Source organism: Leishmania braziliensis, chromosome 24 (assembly GCF_000002845.2).
Source record: "Leishmania braziliensis MHOM/BR/75/M2904 complete genome, chromosome 24".
Taxonomy (NCBI): Eukaryota; Euglenozoa; class Kinetoplastea; order Trypanosomatida; family Trypanosomatidae; genus Leishmania; species Leishmania braziliensis.
This window is the reverse complement of record NC_009316.2, coordinates 195,640-214,152: the sequence shown is the minus strand read 5'-3', so window position 1 is coordinate 214,152 and position 18,513 is coordinate 195,640. Positions and strand designations below refer to the sequence as shown.

Below are 18,513 nucleotides of genomic sequence, written 5' to 3'. Positions count from 1 at the left end.
TCTCAGACGTTACTGCGCAGGCCGTTCTCTCTCCCGTTCCTCGTAACGGCCGCCATTGCGCCTCTGCGGTCTCTGTCTTCACAACCCTACGTTCCGCTCTCTGTCTCTCTCTCTCGTTCTATCAGCGCGTGGTGGTCCCTGTGCCTTTTGGTACGCACCAGCAAGGCGAACACCAAAGAGGGAGCCGAAAAAGCGACCCACACGCCTACACGACCGCGAAGGGGAGGGGAGGGGAGGGGGGATTATTTGATGTGCCCCTGTGCCTTAGTACCTCGTCCGCATCTCCCTTACTCGTTAAGCGTTCGTACAACACACACACGCACGCACACACGCAGAGACCTTCTCTTCATTTTCACTCATATCCGCGCAGAGAACAACAGCACAACATCGACACAGACGCATACGTGGCACGTACGCCGCCATTCCCGCATCACAGCAGGGCGACAGGGAGCGTGGAGGAATCTCAGAGAAAGAGGGTGAGGATGGCATGCGTAGCCACCACCACCACCATCACTCTCTCTTCGGCGTGTGTGTGTGTGTGTGTGTTCCGAAGTGCTCTTCTGCACTCCTGTGCGTGCACTTCTGCGAATCTGAGTGGCACAGCGATGCAGAGAGACTTCCTTACCTCCTGACTTAGGTGGTGCTCTCGGCGCGCATCCGCTTCGGGGGATTACACTTTCTGTGCCACGATGCTGCGTCACGACGACGCTTTTCAAAGGACGGCAAAGGCGACGACTGTGAGGGTGGCTCCAGTGATGACGCGCGTGTTTCTTTGGCCTTTGCAGCCCCTTCGGTGCTGTTAGTGTCATCCACTTTGGCGGCGCTGCTGTGCTGACCGTGGACGGGGTCGCTGCAGCGGGCAATTATTTCATCGAAGACATCGAGGACGTCGCGAGCCGTCACGCGCGCATCGACCACCCACGCACGAAGCTGTCGCACGCTTTCCGGTAGTTGCTCTGCTACTGCGCCACCGAGGCCAAGCGTGTCTACGAACGACGTTGTTGACTGCACGGTGGCGGCACATATCACGCGCAGCAGCTCGAGTGCAGTCGTGAAGGTTGGACCGCTGTACGGATGCGGGGTCGACTTGCCGTACTCGCGGCACAACTGCCAGAGGAAGGAGACCGTCCAAGCCAGCACATGGCCGCTGCGCGTGAACATGTGCGTCAGGGCAGCGGACTGCGTGCAGAGGACAAGGAGGCACTGCACATACAGCGCTCGCTGCCCATCGGAGGCCGTCAGCATATCGCACAGCAGCATCAGTCCATCTAGTCCATTCGACTCGATTACCGCGGCGCCGTCCTCCGGCACCTCACACGCGTGCCGGAGCAGCTGCAGGAGAAATGCGAGCTGCGGTGGAATTTCCTTGCGTAGCTTCTGTGCCACATCGGCCGCAGATGCCTGCGTGACATCTCCGCTGCGCTTGTCACTGCCACCGCCGAGCTTGTTGGTATGCAGCTGTAGAGCCTCCTGGCGCTCCAGCATGAGCGGGACGCTGATGGCCGCAAGGGGAGGGGTGATGGCCCAGTGAGCGAAGGGCAGTGGGGTGTCGAGGGCCGATTCGAGTTTCATCAAGAAGTGCACAAGGTGGTGGTGCAGTATGTCATCGTAGTGACCCAGCGGGCGGATCGACATGATCAGCATAGTTGCCAGAGGTGTGGGAAGACGCGGCACTGCAGCGGCTGACGATGCGTGGTGTGGCTGCGGAAGCTGGTGCGACTGTCTCCCTGTGCCGTGGGAGGAGGGAGTCATCTGCGCCTGGGTCAGCTTCATACGCGCGACGCTCACCACCACTCGCAGGGCTCCTTTCGGTATATACAGTGTGCTTAGTGCTGCGGCCGCGGCGGAGCGGAGCTGTGCGTCAATGGATGTGAGCGCTTTCAGCAGCAATGGTATCACTCGTCCTGTTGACAAGTGAACCCAAAAAATCGCGGGCATGGCAGCCACACGGTGCAGCAGAGGCACTATGTAGCGCAGGTCCAACACATTGCCCATCGACAGCCGCTCGAGGTCGGCTACGTGCGCGTCTCCGGCGGACCGCAGCTCAGGAAAGACGGCACCGAGCAAGTCGGCTGCACCATTGGCACTGCTGCCGTCCTCAACGTGAATGGCGTTGTGCAGGCGTGAGGAAGCGTGCAGGGCCATGCAGGTCATGTCCTCCTCCGTCAGCGTGTCGAGGTGCCAAGAGAGCATCTCTAACTCTGGTGTGCGTGCGGCGCACGCGGTGTGGCCGCAGAGAAGGAAGCGACGCTGCACGAGCGCGTCCGGCACCTCGGCACCTTCGTGATGGTGAGGTGAGAGATGCTTGGCTGCTGCTGCCCTGTGCTTCTTTCCTTGTTGCCTCGCTGCAGCCTCATCGTCGCGTTCCTCCATGGTCGCAGTGGCAGCACCAGCAGCAGCAGCAGCGGCAGCGGGGTGCGCGACGTCGCGCGTAGCGCTCAGGTAGTGAAGCGTCAGGCAAATAGCGTAGAGAAGTCGATCCTGCACCCCAAGAGTGCCATTGTACACGTCAAGGCACACGCGCCCTAGCGCTGCACACTCGTCAAGGGAGAGGCGAGGATTCTGCTGCCCCGTGCTGGATAGTGCAGTGAGCTGCAACAGCGTGCGAGTACAGGCGAGCATGAGGACTAGGAGGCCAGTGAGCGATCCTTCGCGATCCGCGTTGGCTCTCAGGTGCGCTGTTAGCGCCGCTTCGTCGGTCAGGAGTTCTCGTGTAAGTCTCAAGGAAAGTGTGCGCGCTGTCTCGGCTGTGCCCCGACTACGGGACGACAGCGTGGTGCCACTACTGTGGGTAATAGACAGGAGCATCCCCGTAGTCTGCCAGCAGACCGAGCTCATCGAAAACCATGGCGGCGTCGGCGACGTTGCCTCCTCGCTGCAGGTAGTAAGGGAGTCCTTAATGCCGAGTGCCGCACAGACATCCTCCACAAGACTGAAGTTCATTGGCGTATGTTTTCTGGTACTATCTTGTTCTTCCTTGCCCAGCGGCAATACTGAGGACATAGCTTTGCTCAGCCGACTCAGCAAGGTCATCGCCGCTTCTTCTTCTGGAAGTGGCAGCACAGGGCTCTGCAGAGTGAACGCAAAGGTGCGAAGGTGTGCCGACTCTGATATCGACCCATAGCGGAGTGGTGTCTTTGTAAAGCCCCGCTGCCGGTCAGCAAGCACCAGTACGTCGATGCACTGCTGCTGCGTCACCCGCGGCATATCCAGTTCCGGCGTCATGGCCGCGGCGCCCTGTGCCAGGAGGCGCACGCGCCCTTCCCACAGCTGCACGACGCGGGCCAAGACGCTCTCGAACTCGGCAAGGGAAGCTTGCAGGTGGGTACCCCACAGGTTGGAGCTGCTCTTGCTGCTGCTGCTGCTATTATTATCGCCACTGCTTTTATTCGCACACTCTGCCCTTGACTTCTTCGGCCTTCTCAGCTGCTGCTGCACCTGCTGCTCGTCCTCGCCCTCATCCTCAACGCCACGGGTGCTACCCTTCAGCTGCTGCTTCTCCCTCGTGCGATCAATAAAATGCTGGGCGGCGGCCGCCAAAACGCCGTGCGGCGCGTCTTGTAGCTCAAGCGTCACGCGATCAGCTGCCTTCGACAGACTGCGCATCAAGAGGTGGTTGAGAACGTGCAGGAAGACGGGCACTGTGTTGGGTGTCAAGCAGGAGAGCCACAGATGGGTTTCGGCCATCGTACAGGTGGAGTGGATGGTGACACTGTGCGCGGTCCACAACAGCAGCTGGGCTGCCCACCCTATCGCCCGCGCTTCCTGCGCGGCCTCCATGCTCTCCGGCCGCGGTGAGGTGTGCGGCTGATGGTGCGCCACCCACAGGAGTACGCTGAGCAGCAACGGCCACTCGCCGATACCGACTGACTGAGAGATATTGATGTGGTGCATCTTCATCATGGGGACCCGGCGCCGCTGGCTTGCTGTGAGAAGCTCACACAGGAGTGCTACACTCGCAGCTGGCCACGGCTTGAGTATGTCGTTCTGTTGCTGCAGGGCAGCCGTGATGGGGTGTACCGACTCAGCGACCGCCGTACCGTTCCCCTTTGCGCCCTTGACAGCGATGGAGCCGTGAGCGCTACGGTTGTTGCTAACGGCACTGCGAGAAAGGTCAGGTAGAAACGTCGGCACGGCGCTCAGCCACGGCACACGCACGTCAAAGACATCAACATAATTCTTCATGAGGAGCAGCATACGCTGCACCGTGACATGCGTCTTCACGAGGATCGCGTCAATGGCAGCAGCTGAAGGCGATGTCGTTGACGACGTGGAGGCCGAGGCCGCGGCAGTGAGAGTGCGGTGGAGCTGCTGCGTCATGCGATGCCAAAACTCTTCACGGCTTGGCAGCGCCGCCTGCAGGTGGTGGAGTACCTGGGCGTTGTACGCGTCCCACACCTCCGCCTCGGCGTCGTCTCGGCCCTGCAGAATGTCGAGATCCGCCTCGGTGAAGTTGCGCGGGCTAGGCAGCGAGAAGACTGTCTCTCTGGCGCTACTGCCGGCAGCTGCGTCCCCAGCAGCGCTTGTCTTCTTTGCTTTCGCGGCGATTTGAACCGCGAGCACGAGAGGCAGCACACGCTTTGCTCGCATCAGCGCCGCCTGTGTCAGCTGCATGGCCAGCGTGAGCATCAGCAGGTTTGTAGAGCCATTGATGAGGCGATGTACATACTCAGCGACCCACGCAGGGCAAATTTCGTCCGTCACGTCACGGGGGCACATGGTGTAGAAGGTGGACGTCTTGGCCACAACCGACACCAGCCGCACCTGCTTTGCAGCGAGGTGGTACGGCATTGGGCACAGAAATATGCGCGTCATGAGATTGAGAACTGCGACTCGCGACGTCGTCGGCGCCACACCGTGCGAGTTGCCTTCCTCTGAGAGGTGACCGGAGATCCGAATGAAGTAGGGCCGGAGAAGGTCTGGGGCGCGCTGGAGAACGTGCAGCGCAAGCCGCGACATGCGCTCGCTTGTCTTGGGCCGCAGCTGGCGCAGCAGGAAGAAGAGGAGGTAGTTAGGCATGCCCTGATCCTCGAGGGACTCCACTCGCGTGCTGGCGTAGTCAGCTGGTGACTCAATAGTCTCGTCGACGATGGCATACAAAATGGCTGTGGCGTTGTCTGCCACAGGGTCGAATTCCAGCGCCCGCACAAGCAGCCGGAAAACGTTGCGCTGCCCCAGCAAGACGCGGCGCTTCTGCTCCGCCGTGATGTGGCGGCTTTGCACGAAGAGCTCGCGAACAACTCGCAGGGCTCTGAGAGCACACACCGTCCCCGCACTTGTGCCTTCGCGCAAAAGCTCAGCAGCGTCCTCGAGGAGGTGCGTCAGGATGCCGTGGCTGCAGATAGTGTCTACGACGGCGTTGTGCATCGGCGACGTGAGAAGCTCCACCAGGAAGCCGAGCCGCGTGAGGCGAATGCGGCGTTGATTGTAGGTCAGCTGTAGGCGAAAGACGGCGAGGTGCAATGGGACGTCGGCACGGCGCTGCGTGCCAACTGGTGCGAGCGGGACCATCGAGGCACCGTGCGCGGCTGCAGGTGCAGAGTGGCTATCGGCAGGACTGCGCAGGCGCGCTAGCACGAGCAGTGGCGCGTCCCTCACGGCTACTGTCAGGAACTGTAATGCAGCGGTTACGTGGGTAAGGGTGGCATCGGAGAGCGTGGCAAGTGTCTTGCGGAATAGCGCCGCGCAGTCCCCGCGCAGGACCTCGCGCGCGAGGGCGACGCGGTTGCCTCGCTCGACCAACTGAGTCAATACCACCGTCAGCGTCTGCAGCGTCGGCACAAAGTACTCCTGACGGAGGAGAGTTGCTCGGAGCGCTTGCAGCGCTTCTTCTCGCTGAGACATGACTACGGCCAGCTCATTCGCTTGCTCGCCGCCGGCCTGCAGGATTTGGCGAATCTTTGAGAGTCCCTCCAGCACAGTTTCCTTGTACTTGGAGAGGAGATGCCCAACTAGCGGCTCTACCAGCGCCATTATGCGTGTCCTTTTCCTTTATGCTTCGATTTCTACGATTAAGGTTATGCGACAGCGATGAGGAGAAGAGGCAGAGGGGGAGAAGGGGAGGGGGGGGATGAGGAAAGATGGAGACCGACGTGCTCCTGCGTATGTACGCCGGATGCGCTGCGCGTTACTACACGTTTCAAGCAGCTGCCCTACACTATGCGTGCATGGCGTGAGAGAGCGAGAGCGAGGAAAAACAGGAGAAGACTCCAACGGAAATGATTCAACCGCACAGAGGCAGCGCAACAGAAGGGCGTCTGACGTACAGATACCACGTCATGATTCCCTTTAACGCTGTTGCTTTGCCAGGCGCCTCTTCCATAGAACCCATCAACGTCCCCCATGACACATACCGAGTCCTCATTGCGTGTTTCTTCCTTTCATCTCAGCGCTGTGGTGACGGCATCCCCCCTCTCGGATCTTCTTGAGCAGGTTAGGGGCATCGCCGGGGCTGCAGCTCGTTGCGACAGTCTATTCTCTCTCGTCATTTCTCAATGGCCTCCACACCCCCACGAACGCCTCAGAAAACAGGCGCGCACAGCCACCGCACCCCCACGCCGCTGGACCACCGTCCCACACGGCGAGCAAGCAGACGGCCATCGAATCCGGCCATGAGTCCAAGCGGCCCGACTTGCCCTGCCGCCTCCCTTCTTCGCATGGGTGCTGCGCGACCGGCGCCTGGCGGGCCTGGGTGGGCTGCATGCCAGGATCCAGGGGGTGGTCCGGGCGCGCGCCAGATGTGCTCAGCGAGGAGGTCCGCCAGCCTCAGCTCAGGGGGCCGGTGAGGCGCCGCAGTCTGCCCGCGGGTCTCGCCTGGCATGCCGAGCACAGCGCCGGGTCGGACGCCCTCCCAGCAGAAAAACAGGCGGGGTGGGGATACCACAATGCCGGCGGTGCAGTAGTGGCCAGCACGCCATCTGCACCGCACCGCATCGCTGCCAGACACCGACCACTGCAGGAGTCCCAAGTGCGGACAGGCGCGCGGGCGGAGCTGGGCGAAGGTGGTCTCCTGCCGTCTCGCAAGCTCAACATCTTCGTGCTTCGGGTGTGCGACGGTCGCCACCAAGGAGCTCTTGCCGCGGCGCCGCTACGGGGGACGCCGGCCTGGCGCCTGGCACCGGTGACAGGGTCCGTGGCCCATGCAGTGGGCGCCAGCTCCTAAGACACTGCTGATTTTGCACGCATGCCCGCCTCGGCCTTGTGCTTCCATTCGCCACGACCAAAGACAAGCGGAAACGCGAGGCGCACGCGGCGGGACAGTTACCGTCAGTGCTTGTGTGACGGCTTCTCTTTTGCAAAAGGGGAAAAAGGGCCGCTAGGGGAATTGAACCCCTGACCTCCCGCACCCGAAGCGGGAATCATACCACTAGACCAAGCGGCCGCGGTGTTAGTGTACCCCGGACAACACCTAATCGATGGCAACTGACAGTGATTGTCTCCCAGTGGGCGTGCTGCTCTTGTCGTGGCTCAAAATCATCGAGTTGCTCAAACGCTTCGTCTTCGGTGCGTTGCACACGTTGCCCCGGGGCGCTTGGGAAAGAGGGGAGGCAATGAGAGAGCGATGCGACAACAAGGGTGAACATCTTGACGCACGCAGACGCACGAACGCAGGCATGACGAACGACAAAATGTGGGTCCACTTTGGCCGACGTTTCAGGGCTGTGGGCGACTGTGCCCATCGTTTTCGTTGGTGCAATCCATCGAAGGAACGGGCGACGGCTATACGCAGTGCGCCGTCAACGTGGAATGGGGAGCCGAGAAACCCCCGCAGGGCTCGAAGGGATCCCAGAAGTATGTCCATATCGTGGAATCGTCGTGAGCAACTTCCAGGCGTTCCAAAGCTACTTGACACCTACGCAGAGTGAGAGACCCCTTGCTGGCGGGTGGGGCTTGCGCGTGCCCGTTCGTCGGCCGCTCGTTCCCCCCCTGAGAATAAGTAGAGGAAACCATGTGATGCTGCGCCCCCCTCAGCCCAGACACGTGCCGAGACAGGGCATCGCACCCTGTTAGGCGCTCTCTTCAACCTAGTCCAGCCGCAAGTTCGACCATCGACCCTGTTCCTTGGGGGGAGGGATGAGTCAATCAGCCGCATGCTTTGGCGTCCTGCCCTTTCTGAGTGCTGCGTACGAAGCGTGGTCACGGCCGGGTTGCTCAGTCGTAAGTTCTTCTGGCAGTTTATTAACTCGAGGGGGCTCATTCAATTCGTGGAGGCCGCACTTGCCATCAATCCTGTTGTCCCAAACGCGTGGGGGGGGGGACGATAAAAAAGGCAAGGAGTGAAGATGGTGGTGGTGAACTACAATGTGTGCCCTCGTGACCACCAAAGCAGCGGGGGGAGATGCACTGAGTATCCTTCTATGACGACTAGCCATGATGGCGACCCCCCCCCCCCCCCCCCCGCCAGGAGCCAGACGGCTGAGGATTGGCGCCTGGTGGTTCGGGTTGTAGCACCAGTCATCGACGGCACCACTTCCCCGGCCGCTGCGGTCTTCGGTATACAGCTGACCGTTAGCATAGTCGTTCACCTCGTACTCACTCTGCAGCTCCTCATGCGTGCAACACTACGAAGAGCTGTTTGACTACCGTGACGCCGCGCCCCTTTTTGGGCCCCCGCGGTTGTCACTATACTGATCGTATGCGAGTGTCTCAGTCCTATACATGGAGGGATCGTTATGAGAGCGGTAGTGTTGGTGCGGCGCAGACCCAACTGCTCGACTGCGCGTTGAGCTCTCCTGCTCTCTTTCACGATGCTGCTGCTGGCTTCCGTGGGGATTTGCTATCGTCTCATATCCACCTTTCCCTTGCGTAGGACCCTGCTGGTGCTGGTGGTGCCACAGAGGCTGCCGCCACACTCCGGGCGGTCCATCACCGCGGTGGCGGTGATGGTGCATTGGGGCACTGTGGACCTCCATGTGAGGAGGAGGATGCTGTTTTTTGGGACCGTCAGGTGCCTGCAACGCTGGCTTCCAGCCCGGTCCTCCGCCGCTGCCGAAGCCATGCACTGAGGCCATCGGGTCTCCGTGGGCGTGGATTCCCCTCGTTGGGAGCGAAAAGAGCGGTTTCATGTGTCTTGCTCTCGGGACTCCCATTGACCCAGCATGGATCGCCACACTAGCTCCTTGTCTATCGCCACGTCCACCCCACTGTGCGCCGCCACCACGACTAGGAGGGACGCCAACGACCTGTATCACATTCTTCTCCGGCAGCTCCCGAACCGTCTCGTCTGACGGCAGCCCTCGAATAAAGCGAATCGGCGCGCGCACACACGAAAAGCACAGTTTTCGATCGATCCAAAAAGTGTACAGCATCGGCGTACCGGGCAGCAGTGCACTGGCGTATACCCTATCGCGGAAGCGCCGCCCACCCAACTCTGGGAAGATCAAGCCGCCCTCGGCATCCGTCACGCGGCCGTTCACCAGACACGCTGCGCGCTGCACCATGGTGCTCCCCGGTAGCCCCAGGCCCAGGTGCGCACTCACTGTGTCTACGCTCGCCTGCTCTTCCAGTTCCTGCTTCAGCTGCGCCATTGTGTTCCAGTAACGCACCCAGGCAGCGAAGGCTCGCGCGCCGATGGGTGGGCGGTGATCGGGAAACCGCAGCTGCTCGTGCACCCAGCGCTGGTTTGTGAAGCAAATGTAGTCGCGCAGCGGGCGGTTGGCGATCACGAGGAAGTAGTCATCGGCCATGTCCGCCGTGTAGGGAACGTAGGCGCCGGTGTCGATAACGGCGCCCTGCGCGTCGCGCAGCGGGCAGCCGACCGCTGCGAGAATGTCGAAGAGTGAGATGCCGTGCTGATAAAGCGTGCGGCTAAGGCATGCCCACTCGCGGCGGTTGGCAGGACTGCGGATGCCGAGGTGCGGGTACAGACGCGCCATCACTCTGACCTGCTCGTCCGTGAAGACGGGTACGCGGTCACCGTGCGGCATGTAGCAGACGATGGCGACGTAGCGCTCGGGGGTGTCTGCCGCTGCTGCCAGAACGCGCTGCCGTAGTACCTCGCTCACGACACGACGGAAACAAAAGCGCGTGATCTGTGACTCCACATCCGGGAGTAGACATTGCTGTAGCAGTACCGGCGAGTTGCGACTGTGCCGGTCTGGCACGACCACCTCCGTCGCGCTTGAGTGATACAGCACTGGCAGGTCCACGGGGCCGCCGAGCGGGTGCGGGCAGCCGTACGATCTTGTCGTTGTCCATTCCTGGTCGTGCGCCAGCAGGTACAGCCGCACCAGCACATTGTACTTCTCCACCTCGCGGTCATCCGCGAAGGCCGGCATGGTGGCTGCGTCCAGCGACTCGAGCGGGAAGTGATCCGTCAGCTCATCATCCGTGACGAAGGCGCTGGGGCGCACGTAGGAGAAGTACACGCGCGCCTGCTCTGCGTCCTCGGCGTAGAGCGGGCGCTGCTGGCGCGCCGGGTCGCGCACGAAGACCGTCTCTACCGTGATGGCGATGCACTTGCACCCCATCGTGAAGCCACTGCTCTCCTCGGCCTTGGTTGTGTAGGGGAACATGGACTCGTAGTCCGGCGTAGGCGCCGAGTAGTTGTCGCGCTTGGCGTAGTGGAAGGTGTGGTAGCCCTGTGACGTGCGCGCATTTTTTCGCACAAAGTGTTTATGTGTGACGAGACGCGCGCGCCTATCCTGGATGCTCATGCATGGCATGGAGCTCGGGTAAAAGAGGTGTACGCGCACCACGAGTTCCTCTTGCTTTCTCACCTTGTCAAGGCGAGGGAAGCACTCCATGCAGTCATCACGCAGCTTTGTCTGGATAGGGTCGCAGGCGACAATGACGCGTGCATCATTCTTATCCTCCTCGTACACGGTTTCTGTGATGTCTTCATGTATTACATGGCGGCAGCTGGCCTCATCATGGCAGCGCACGCCGCATACATCTTCCAGGTGAGACGCCTCCGCGCCCTCTGGCACTTCAACGCCGGCGTCACGGAGCTCATCGACAAGAGTTGCCCTAGCGGCCTTTGCGGCGTGCGTGAAGTACGGCAGGTATCCCTCACCCTTGTATGTGCGAATGAGCAAGTTAAGGCCGGCCTCATTGCAGAGCGGGGTGACGATAGTGGGCTTGCTGTTGCCAGTGAGTTGTAGCAACTGACCTGGCACGAGTTTCCCGTAAACTTGGGCTGTGGTAGCAGACATTATGGAGTGACTGACACGCAGGCTTTGGCTTCATCAAGGGAAAGAGGAGGAGGAGGAGATGATCAGGACGAGGACGGAGAACTCTGTGGGAGGATGCGTGAGACTTGCCCAAAATACTGTGATGACGCTAATATGGCGCCCTTTGCTGAATCTTCTTCTTAAGCATGTGTGCATACACTCGAGTCCATATATCAGCTGCTGGTGTGCCTGAGTTTTCACGGTCACTGATGGAAGAATCGCGAGGGATAAAGGCGCAGTAGTCTGGTATGTGGAGGCGATTGCGAGAGAGCCGAGATGGCGGGGGTGGGTGGGTGATATGAGGGGAAGCGATGGCGAGGAAGAGTGAAGAGGGGGAAATAGAGATATGGGTCTGGGGGAGAAAGCTTCGCGGGCGGTTTATCGACCTAGCCTCCGCGTGACAGGCACCCACCCACCCACACATCCACAGACATGCATCACGTTGCCGAAGGAAGAAGCGCGCGGGATGAGGGGTATGGGGAAACGCAAGGGGAAATATGGTGGCGCCTTCTTCTCGCTCTTTTTTCGAAACATCTCGCCATTTATTGCCTGAATGTCGCGGAGGGCTGCGACGTGTGGAGAGGGAGAGAGAGGGCGGATGAGCGTGTTAGAGGGGGGGGGGTCGTAGCGGCGACGATGTCGAGGTGCAGGTGGTAGTGAGAAAGGTAGGGGAAGGAAGAACGAAGGAGAAGAGCGGGGCAGAACTGTACCGACCATCTCGCAGCGCCAAACCTCTTCTCTTGCCAACGCGTGATTATGACCACAGTTGAGGAGCGCCCTATTGGGCTCGGAAAAACACAACTTCGGAAGTATAAGGAGGGAGGAGAGAACGAGCACGTGAGCCGCAGGGGGGGGAGGAGGAGGAGGAAGAAGGGGCAGAAGTCCGAAATGCAAACGCAGAGAGACGCAGGCAAGCAGAAAGAGAGCAAGGAAACATAGTGAAGCGGTAGCGCCAGGACTAGTGGGAGGCAGTGAAAATAACAGGTAGCGGAAGAGGAGTGCATGTGTGGGCTGAGGAGGGGGTACCACTCTACTCTTGCTCCAATCCCATCTAGCAAAAGGTTGGACATGCCGGCCTAGGCGCTTTCAGCTCCGCGTAAACACACATTTATACATATCCATACAAACTCTCCGTTTAGGTCCCCCTACTCTTGCGACAGTGGTACTTGATCGTCCGACATCGGGAGTTTCACCAGTTCCGCCAGCTGCGCCACACTCAGCAGGTGTATGGTGCAGTTTGTATTCTCGCAAACGAGCGGTCCGTACTTGCCAAGAGGAGGGTACAGGAACCGGTGTTTGCTGTGACCAAGCACCGTAGTGACGGTGCGGAGGAAGGCAGGCCAGCTGGCGGGCGTGTCGTCGACGTTGGTGCCAGGCCTTGGGCGCGCCATGACAGACTTCCAATAAGACGCGGTGAAGATGGACGTGGCGCTTGGGTAGGCGGAGACGACGGTAACGACTGCCTTGGCCGCTGCCCCGGCGACAGGCATGCCCAACGCCAAACCGCTTAGCCTCTTCGATAGTGGGCTGAGCAGCCGGCGCCGTTCTGTCGGGGAGTATGTGTCAGGATCAAGCTTCACAATAGTCTTCGCCGAGACCGATCCGTACTGTTGCAACGCGCTGATGACCCACTGAAACCAGTGCGGCGACACGCGCGCCGAGGCGGTGAGCAGCATGCCAAGCTCAAAATCCGACTGCGGTTGCCACAAATCAGCCATCCACAGCGCCGCAGATGCACTGGCATTGCTGTGCAGGCGGTGCGTGTAGACATCTAGGCGGCCATGCGACCACGGCACGAACGGCACGGCGGATGCGTTGCCCAGCACGTGCACCGCGATATCGATGGGAAACATACGCGTCGAATAATTGGAGTTGCTCAGGGCGTTCAGCAGCCTGGTCAGATTACGTACCTCCTTCTCCGTGGCCACAACGAACACGCGCAGGCGATAAAGTTGTAGAAGCTGATTTGTGTTCACTACAACGGAGTCGGCATTCTCGGCGAAGCGGGTGTCTGCATCGACCCACTCTCTGCGTATTGAAAGATGCGCACGGGCGTACGCATTGTTAATCATCGCCGTGTCTTCGCTGATGATAGGGCTATTGATGAACATGGAGCCGATGATAACAAGTACGATGGTCGTGAGAGCGACGCCGAGAAGAAAGACAGAGCGTCTCCGCTTGCCGTGTGCCCGGCCGTAGGCAGGGTGGCTCGCTATACTGAACATAAGAGCCAACAAGAAGGTCTGGTGGCCAGCCTACATCTATCAACAGTAATACGGTGCCTTTGGGTGGGTGAGCGTGTGTGTCTGCGCAGGCTGCGCTTCTGCACCCCAGCGCCCTCCACAGCTGGTGGTATTCGTGCCTGTTCTTGGCGCTAAGAGAGTGTCAGTCAAATCACTGGCGCTTCACTCAAGCTCTGGACTTAGTGGGCAGGAGAGTGAAGAAGGGGGAAGGGGAGAGAGAGTACCTGTATGACATGTGTGCCTGTGAGTATGCGGGTGAGGAGGTGGGGGTACGAGACAGGTCGCACAGAACGCAAGAGAAAGAGGGGGAGGGAGGAGGGTGCAAGCGGTCAAAGGAAACGTAACCCACAGAGACAGGTGCACGCACGCTGTGCTCCATCTTTTCTTCCATGGCTGAGCCTCTGCTTGCTCTGTCCCTCCTCTCGCCACACTTTGCTCATGGCGAGCAATGCGCGACTCAACGCACAGAAAGAGAGGGCGAGACGGAATGGCAACCATAAGGGTTGCCGTTGGACGGTGTAAAGGGGTGGAGCGGGGGCATTTTGACTGTAAAATCTGAGCTTCAAGCAAACAGGGGGGAGACTACTGCGGTGCGTAACACGAGACGACGGTGGTGGTGGTGGTGGGGGGGGGGAGAGTTCGTATGAATACATTTTAGGGCGAGGAGGATGGAAGGCGTGAAGAAGAAGGGAAGAGGTGGAGGGGGGGGGTGGGGTGGGCAGGGGCTAAGAGACAGAAGACACATACGCACACACGTACAAACGATGGGAGAGAGGGGTGGTGTGTGTGTGTGTGTGTGTGCACCAAACTCAAGTGCGAAATGAGGTGTAGAGAGAGAGGAACGATGAAGGCCACCACCAGAAGAGTTTAGGTGCATGCGCTGTGTGTGTGTGTGGGGGGGGGGGGGGGGGGGAAGGAGCACTGAAGGAGAAAAAGAGGGCCTCATCGAGACTGAGAAAGGCGGAGCGAAGCGACAATGCAAAACATAACAAAATGTCGGAAAGGAATGCAAAACATGAGGAGAACGAGAGCGAGTCAGCCACCACACGGAGTTATTGAGTCCTGGGTGGCGCTGAGTGATGAAGATAATAAGTAGCAGAAAAAGGAGCGATGATGGCGGCGGTGGTGGTGGGTTGGGGGGGGGGGGTAAACGCGACCAGTGCACACAGGGACAAAGGTTTAAAAGGTGTGCACCTTCGCAAGCCGGTAACCTGCAATTCAGAGCCTTGTGTGTGCGCCCCCCCTCCTCTTCCTTTCTCTTCCACCACCCCACCTGACGAACGGAATGTCCACTGCTGCTGTAGAGTCCACGACTCGACGCCCACCCCCGCACACCGAAGCAAACGTCTTCGAGAAAGGGGGAAAAACAAGGCCAGTAGCGCACATCTATTGCCTCAGCGAAACAAAGGCTATCACAGCAGTACAGTAAGAGACCAACAGAGGAGTGCACCGCCATGATCAGCGGGAAGACAGGTAGCTGAGGGAGACGGCATCGCCACAGAGATTCGGACTATCGGTGAGGTTATTGATCCCGGAGAGCCACTGGAGCTGCTGCTGTTTCTCTGTAGTCATGACTACTAACTCCTCGCACTGTTGTCCGCGCTCTTTCATCCGGTGCTCGCGCTGCAGGCAGGCAGAAATGCTCGTGATGATGATGGCGAAGAGCACAACGCCGAAGATGCTGGTTGTCACAGCCTCGAAGAGAAGGAACAGATCAATTTTCATGGCCGAGCAAAGACCGGGACGAGTGCATCAGAGAGCTGGGGGGCGGGCTGGAGAAGGAGAATTACAAACAAGTCTGCGCAGGTACAGGCGCGACGATGCCTGCCCGTCTGTGTGAACGTATTGGAGTTGGTAAGAGCGCAATGCAATGCGTGTACGTGCATAGACCTCCACCTACGCGCCCCCTAGTGCCTAAAGACGCTTTGTTTGGGGAGTGAGGCACTTAACGCAGGAACACCACAACTGAGTGAGGTGATGATGAGGACACCACTTGAGTCCTCCTCTCCTCTCTATTTTTCTCACTCTGCGTGCGGTGTGTGTTCGTAAAGAGGGGTGTGAGAAGGGTGGGGGGGGGGAGCGGAGAAGGAAACCCGCACGTGCGCTTGTATGTGCTGCTGTTACGGACAGCTCTTCTGACCAGTGAGTCTTGATAAGGACGGTATCCCTCACTCGAGGTAGCGGAAGGGGGAGAGGGTAAAAGAGGAGAGGCTGCAGAGAGCAGAGAGGGGCACCGAAGTTGAGAGAGGGAGAGAAGCACGTGAGAGGCGCCAAGAGAGCATCACGAGTGAAAGAGGTAGCGCGATCTTGGAGGGAGGGAAGAGAGGCGAGGACTGACGAGGCGATGCCCCATCCCACACTCACATGCCAAAAAGCGCACCGAGAGCGCGTCTCTCTCTCTCTGTCACCCTCACTCCCCCTATCGATGCGAGGCAGAGAAGAAACGGCACACCCACGCCCACACATCCAGAGTACCTCGATGTGGATATAACACAGTAGAGTGGCAGTGATGAGGGAGAAGGGAACGTTAGCAGCGGGAAAACAAAGCAGGAAAGCAGTGGGAGGAGGGAGGGAGACACACAACCATACACACATGCAGATGTACACGCGTCATTCATGGCCGCCTATGAGCACGTCATCGCTGTAGGGGGAGGGGGGTGTCTTGGCTCATGCTGCGCGGCGGAGCGGTGGGTAGCTCTGTGCGTCCGGCATGCGCGAAGCTTCATTCTCGCCATGCCGCGGTTCGGTGGGATGAAGCGCCTGAAGCTCTTCCTGTTGCAGCTGCTGCCGTCGTTCTTCCACCATCTCGTTATCGAGAAGTCTGTACGCGCGCAGGGCGCGGCGATCGCGATAGAGGCAAAAAACGAACAGCAGCACCATGACCAAACCAGCCAAAATTGCCACGGCAATGCGCAGCCACAGCGGCAGTCCCGTGTATATGTCCACCTCATAAGGTGAGATGGCGCAGCAGCCGTTGGCGCAGCACACACTCGGGCGTGGGGCATCCTTGCATGTGTAGCGGCCCAGCCTCTCAGACCCGCACTCGAGATCGGTCGACATGACGGAGAGGGTAAGAGAGGACGACAATGGTGGCGGTGGTGGTAGCGGGCAATCAACGAAAGCGCGGCTGGGACCAAGAGGGCCAAAGATGGCAAGAGGCCTTCTTGCGACGGCGGTGCGTCAAAATGGGGGGGGGGGGAGGAGGGCAGCGGGTACGGGCAAGAGAGGGAAAGAATCGGCACGTGTGGGTGAAACGGGATCGCGCGAGCAGCCAAGTCCATCGCGGACATGCGTCCTACACAGATGGAGGAGGTGGCGAAGTCCATGTGAATCAGTCGTGCAGAGATAACGTACAGGACGGACGCCTCAGAAAAGGCAGTGGTGGTGGTGAGGAGGAGGAGAAGGAAGAGGAGGCGCTCAAGAGGAAAAGAGAAAAGGGGATGAGAGATAAGAGTAGAGGACGTCGTTTGCTGAGATGCAACAGCATGCTGTAAGCAGCTAACATGAGACGGTACTGCGTGGACGAGGCATGTAGGTGTGTGCGACAGTAAGAGCACCCTTGCACCTTCTCTCATACTCAGAGACTCACACTGAGACCCTTGTCGTCTTCGCACATTCCGATGGTCAAGAGAGTGCCAGGAGAGAGAGGGGGGCAGAGGAAAAGACACCCTTTCATCGCCCACAGGTAGAGGGGCCTCGACGGTGCAGGCGGGTCGCATTTCATCGTCGGATAAGTAAACTATGCTGGTAGCAGTCTGGCTGAAGTGGATATAGAGGTAGGTGGGGTGGGAAGGGGGACGAGGGCACAGCGAACAGCAGCAGCAGCAGCACGTACCCCGAGACGGAGGAACGTTCTCTCTCTCTCTGTCGTCGTCAGCATGCATGCATGCGGGCAAGTCAGCATAGGAAGCGCCTTTGTGCGCTGCCTCCCGCCGGCTCACTCGCTGAGGTTCCAAGAAACCCGCCGGAGTCCCATACGTCAAGGGCGGTATGCCACCAAGCAGCGGTTCTTTGGTGTCACGCAGTTGGGAACATACTCCACCAGTCGGACGACATAGCCGTGACGCTGCAGCCACTGCACGCGCCCGTAGGTCACGACAGCTTCGACAGAGGCGGCGATTCCCTCCGGACAGGAGACAAAGTGCCGCACAGACTTCTTCGAGACCGACGCCGAGGGAGCGGTACCCTGCAATCGCTGGTGCACCGAGGCATTCCAGTCTGTCAAGCGCATTAGACGATGGAAGGCATCGGCAGCACTCAGCCCCAGCAACGCGGACACAAATTCAGGGTTGATATAGGTGTCCAGGGAGCATTTGTGGAAGCAGCACGGCGCCAGAACGAAGATGCGTGGCAGACAGTCCTGTGCCTCCAGCTGCCGCAGCACCTCGTCCACGCCGCTGCCGCACAGATGCTTCGCGATGAGGGCTGTGCGCGCTGGCGCTGCTGGCACAGCGTCTGACCAGCGGACGTCGCGGAACGACGCCATGGTGCGGTGCAGCCTGCGCTGGCGGCGCGTGGCGGGCCGCGTGCGGTGCACTGTGTCAGGCCACGGGCGCGGGCAGCAGTCGATGGAGTGCGCCGGAAAGAGGGGGTCGATGACGACGCTGTCGCACTGCAGCCGCTCCGCCACCTGCGCCGCAAGGAAGCCGTTGCCCCCACCAGCGTCGACGACGCAGTCCAGCGCGAAGCCGTCGCTGCCGGGTCGATCCTCCGCCCTGCGCACACGCTCGACGGTCTCGCGGAGCAGCTCGCCGATGGCAATCTCCTGCGGCAGATTCTCCAGTTCGTGGGTGTGGGACCGGTCGGGGAGGAAGGTGGTGTAGAGGTCGATGAGGCGGGCCCACTCGGCGCAGGTCTGCGGGGTGGTTGCATCCGAGCACATGGCACTGCACATGACAACCCCAGCCTCGGCGAGGTGTTGGTAGCCGTTGAATGAGTTTCCGGCGTCTAGACGAGCCTGACGTGCTGCCAAGAGAGCCTTTTGATAGTTGCAGACGCTCTTCTCGTTCCAGAGAGTTTCTGTGAAACATGTAGCCTCGCGTGGACACAACGAACCGTTAAACAACCACCTGCGAATGTCAGTGACGGTGGTGTCCGTG

At 59.9% G+C, this 18,513-nt stretch overlaps 5 protein-coding genes and 1 non-coding gene across 6 annotated transcripts; all 6 read right to left on the bottom strand.

Annotated features, from left to right (window-relative positions):
- Positions 1-633: 633 nt before the first annotated feature.
- On the bottom strand, positions 634-5,973 carry LBRM_24_0610 (conserved hypothetical protein; the record flags this gene model as incomplete). The annotated part of the gene is made up of 1 exon (XM_001565278.2): positions 634-5,973. One exon carries the CDS (start codon positions 5,971-5,973, stop codon positions 634-636), a length of 5,340 nt encoding a protein of 1,779 aa, XP_001565328.2.
- A 1,336-nt stretch (positions 5,974-7,309) lies between these two features.
- Positions 7,310-7,381, bottom strand: LBRM_24_tRNA1. Its single transcript has one exon. It is a non-coding gene; the product is annotated as a tRNA-Pro (tRNA).
- A 1,198-nt stretch (positions 7,382-8,579) lies between these two features.
- Positions 8,580-11,153, bottom strand: LBRM_24_0600 (hypothetical protein, unknown function; the record flags this gene model as incomplete). The annotated part of the gene is made up of 1 exon (XM_001565277.1): positions 8,580-11,153. One exon carries the CDS (start codon positions 11,151-11,153, stop codon positions 8,580-8,582), a length of 2,574 nt encoding a protein of 857 aa, XP_001565327.1.
- A 1,163-nt stretch (positions 11,154-12,316) lies between these two features.
- On the bottom strand, positions 12,317-13,396 carry LBRM_24_0590 (hypothetical predicted transmembrane protein; the record flags this gene model as incomplete). Its single annotated transcript, XM_001565276.1, has 1 exon — positions 12,317-13,396. One exon carries the CDS (start codon positions 13,394-13,396, stop codon positions 12,317-12,319), a length of 1,080 nt encoding a protein of 359 aa, XP_001565326.1.
- Positions 13,397-14,872: 1,476 nt separating this feature from the next.
- Positions 14,873-15,139, bottom strand: LBRM_24_0580 (conserved hypothetical protein; the record flags this gene model as incomplete). Its single annotated transcript, XM_001565275.1, has 1 exon — positions 14,873-15,139. The coding sequence occupies one exon, from the start codon at positions 15,137-15,139 to the stop codon at positions 14,873-14,875; it is 267 nt and encodes an 88-aa protein (XP_001565325.1).
- A 942-nt stretch (positions 15,140-16,081) lies between these two features.
- LBRM_24_0570 (conserved hypothetical protein) lies at positions 16,082-16,474 on the bottom strand (the record flags this gene model as incomplete). Its single annotated transcript, XM_001565274.1, has 1 exon — positions 16,082-16,474. One exon carries the CDS (start codon positions 16,472-16,474, stop codon positions 16,082-16,084), a length of 393 nt encoding a protein of 130 aa, XP_001565324.1.
- Positions 16,475-18,513: the final 2,039 nt, after the last annotated feature.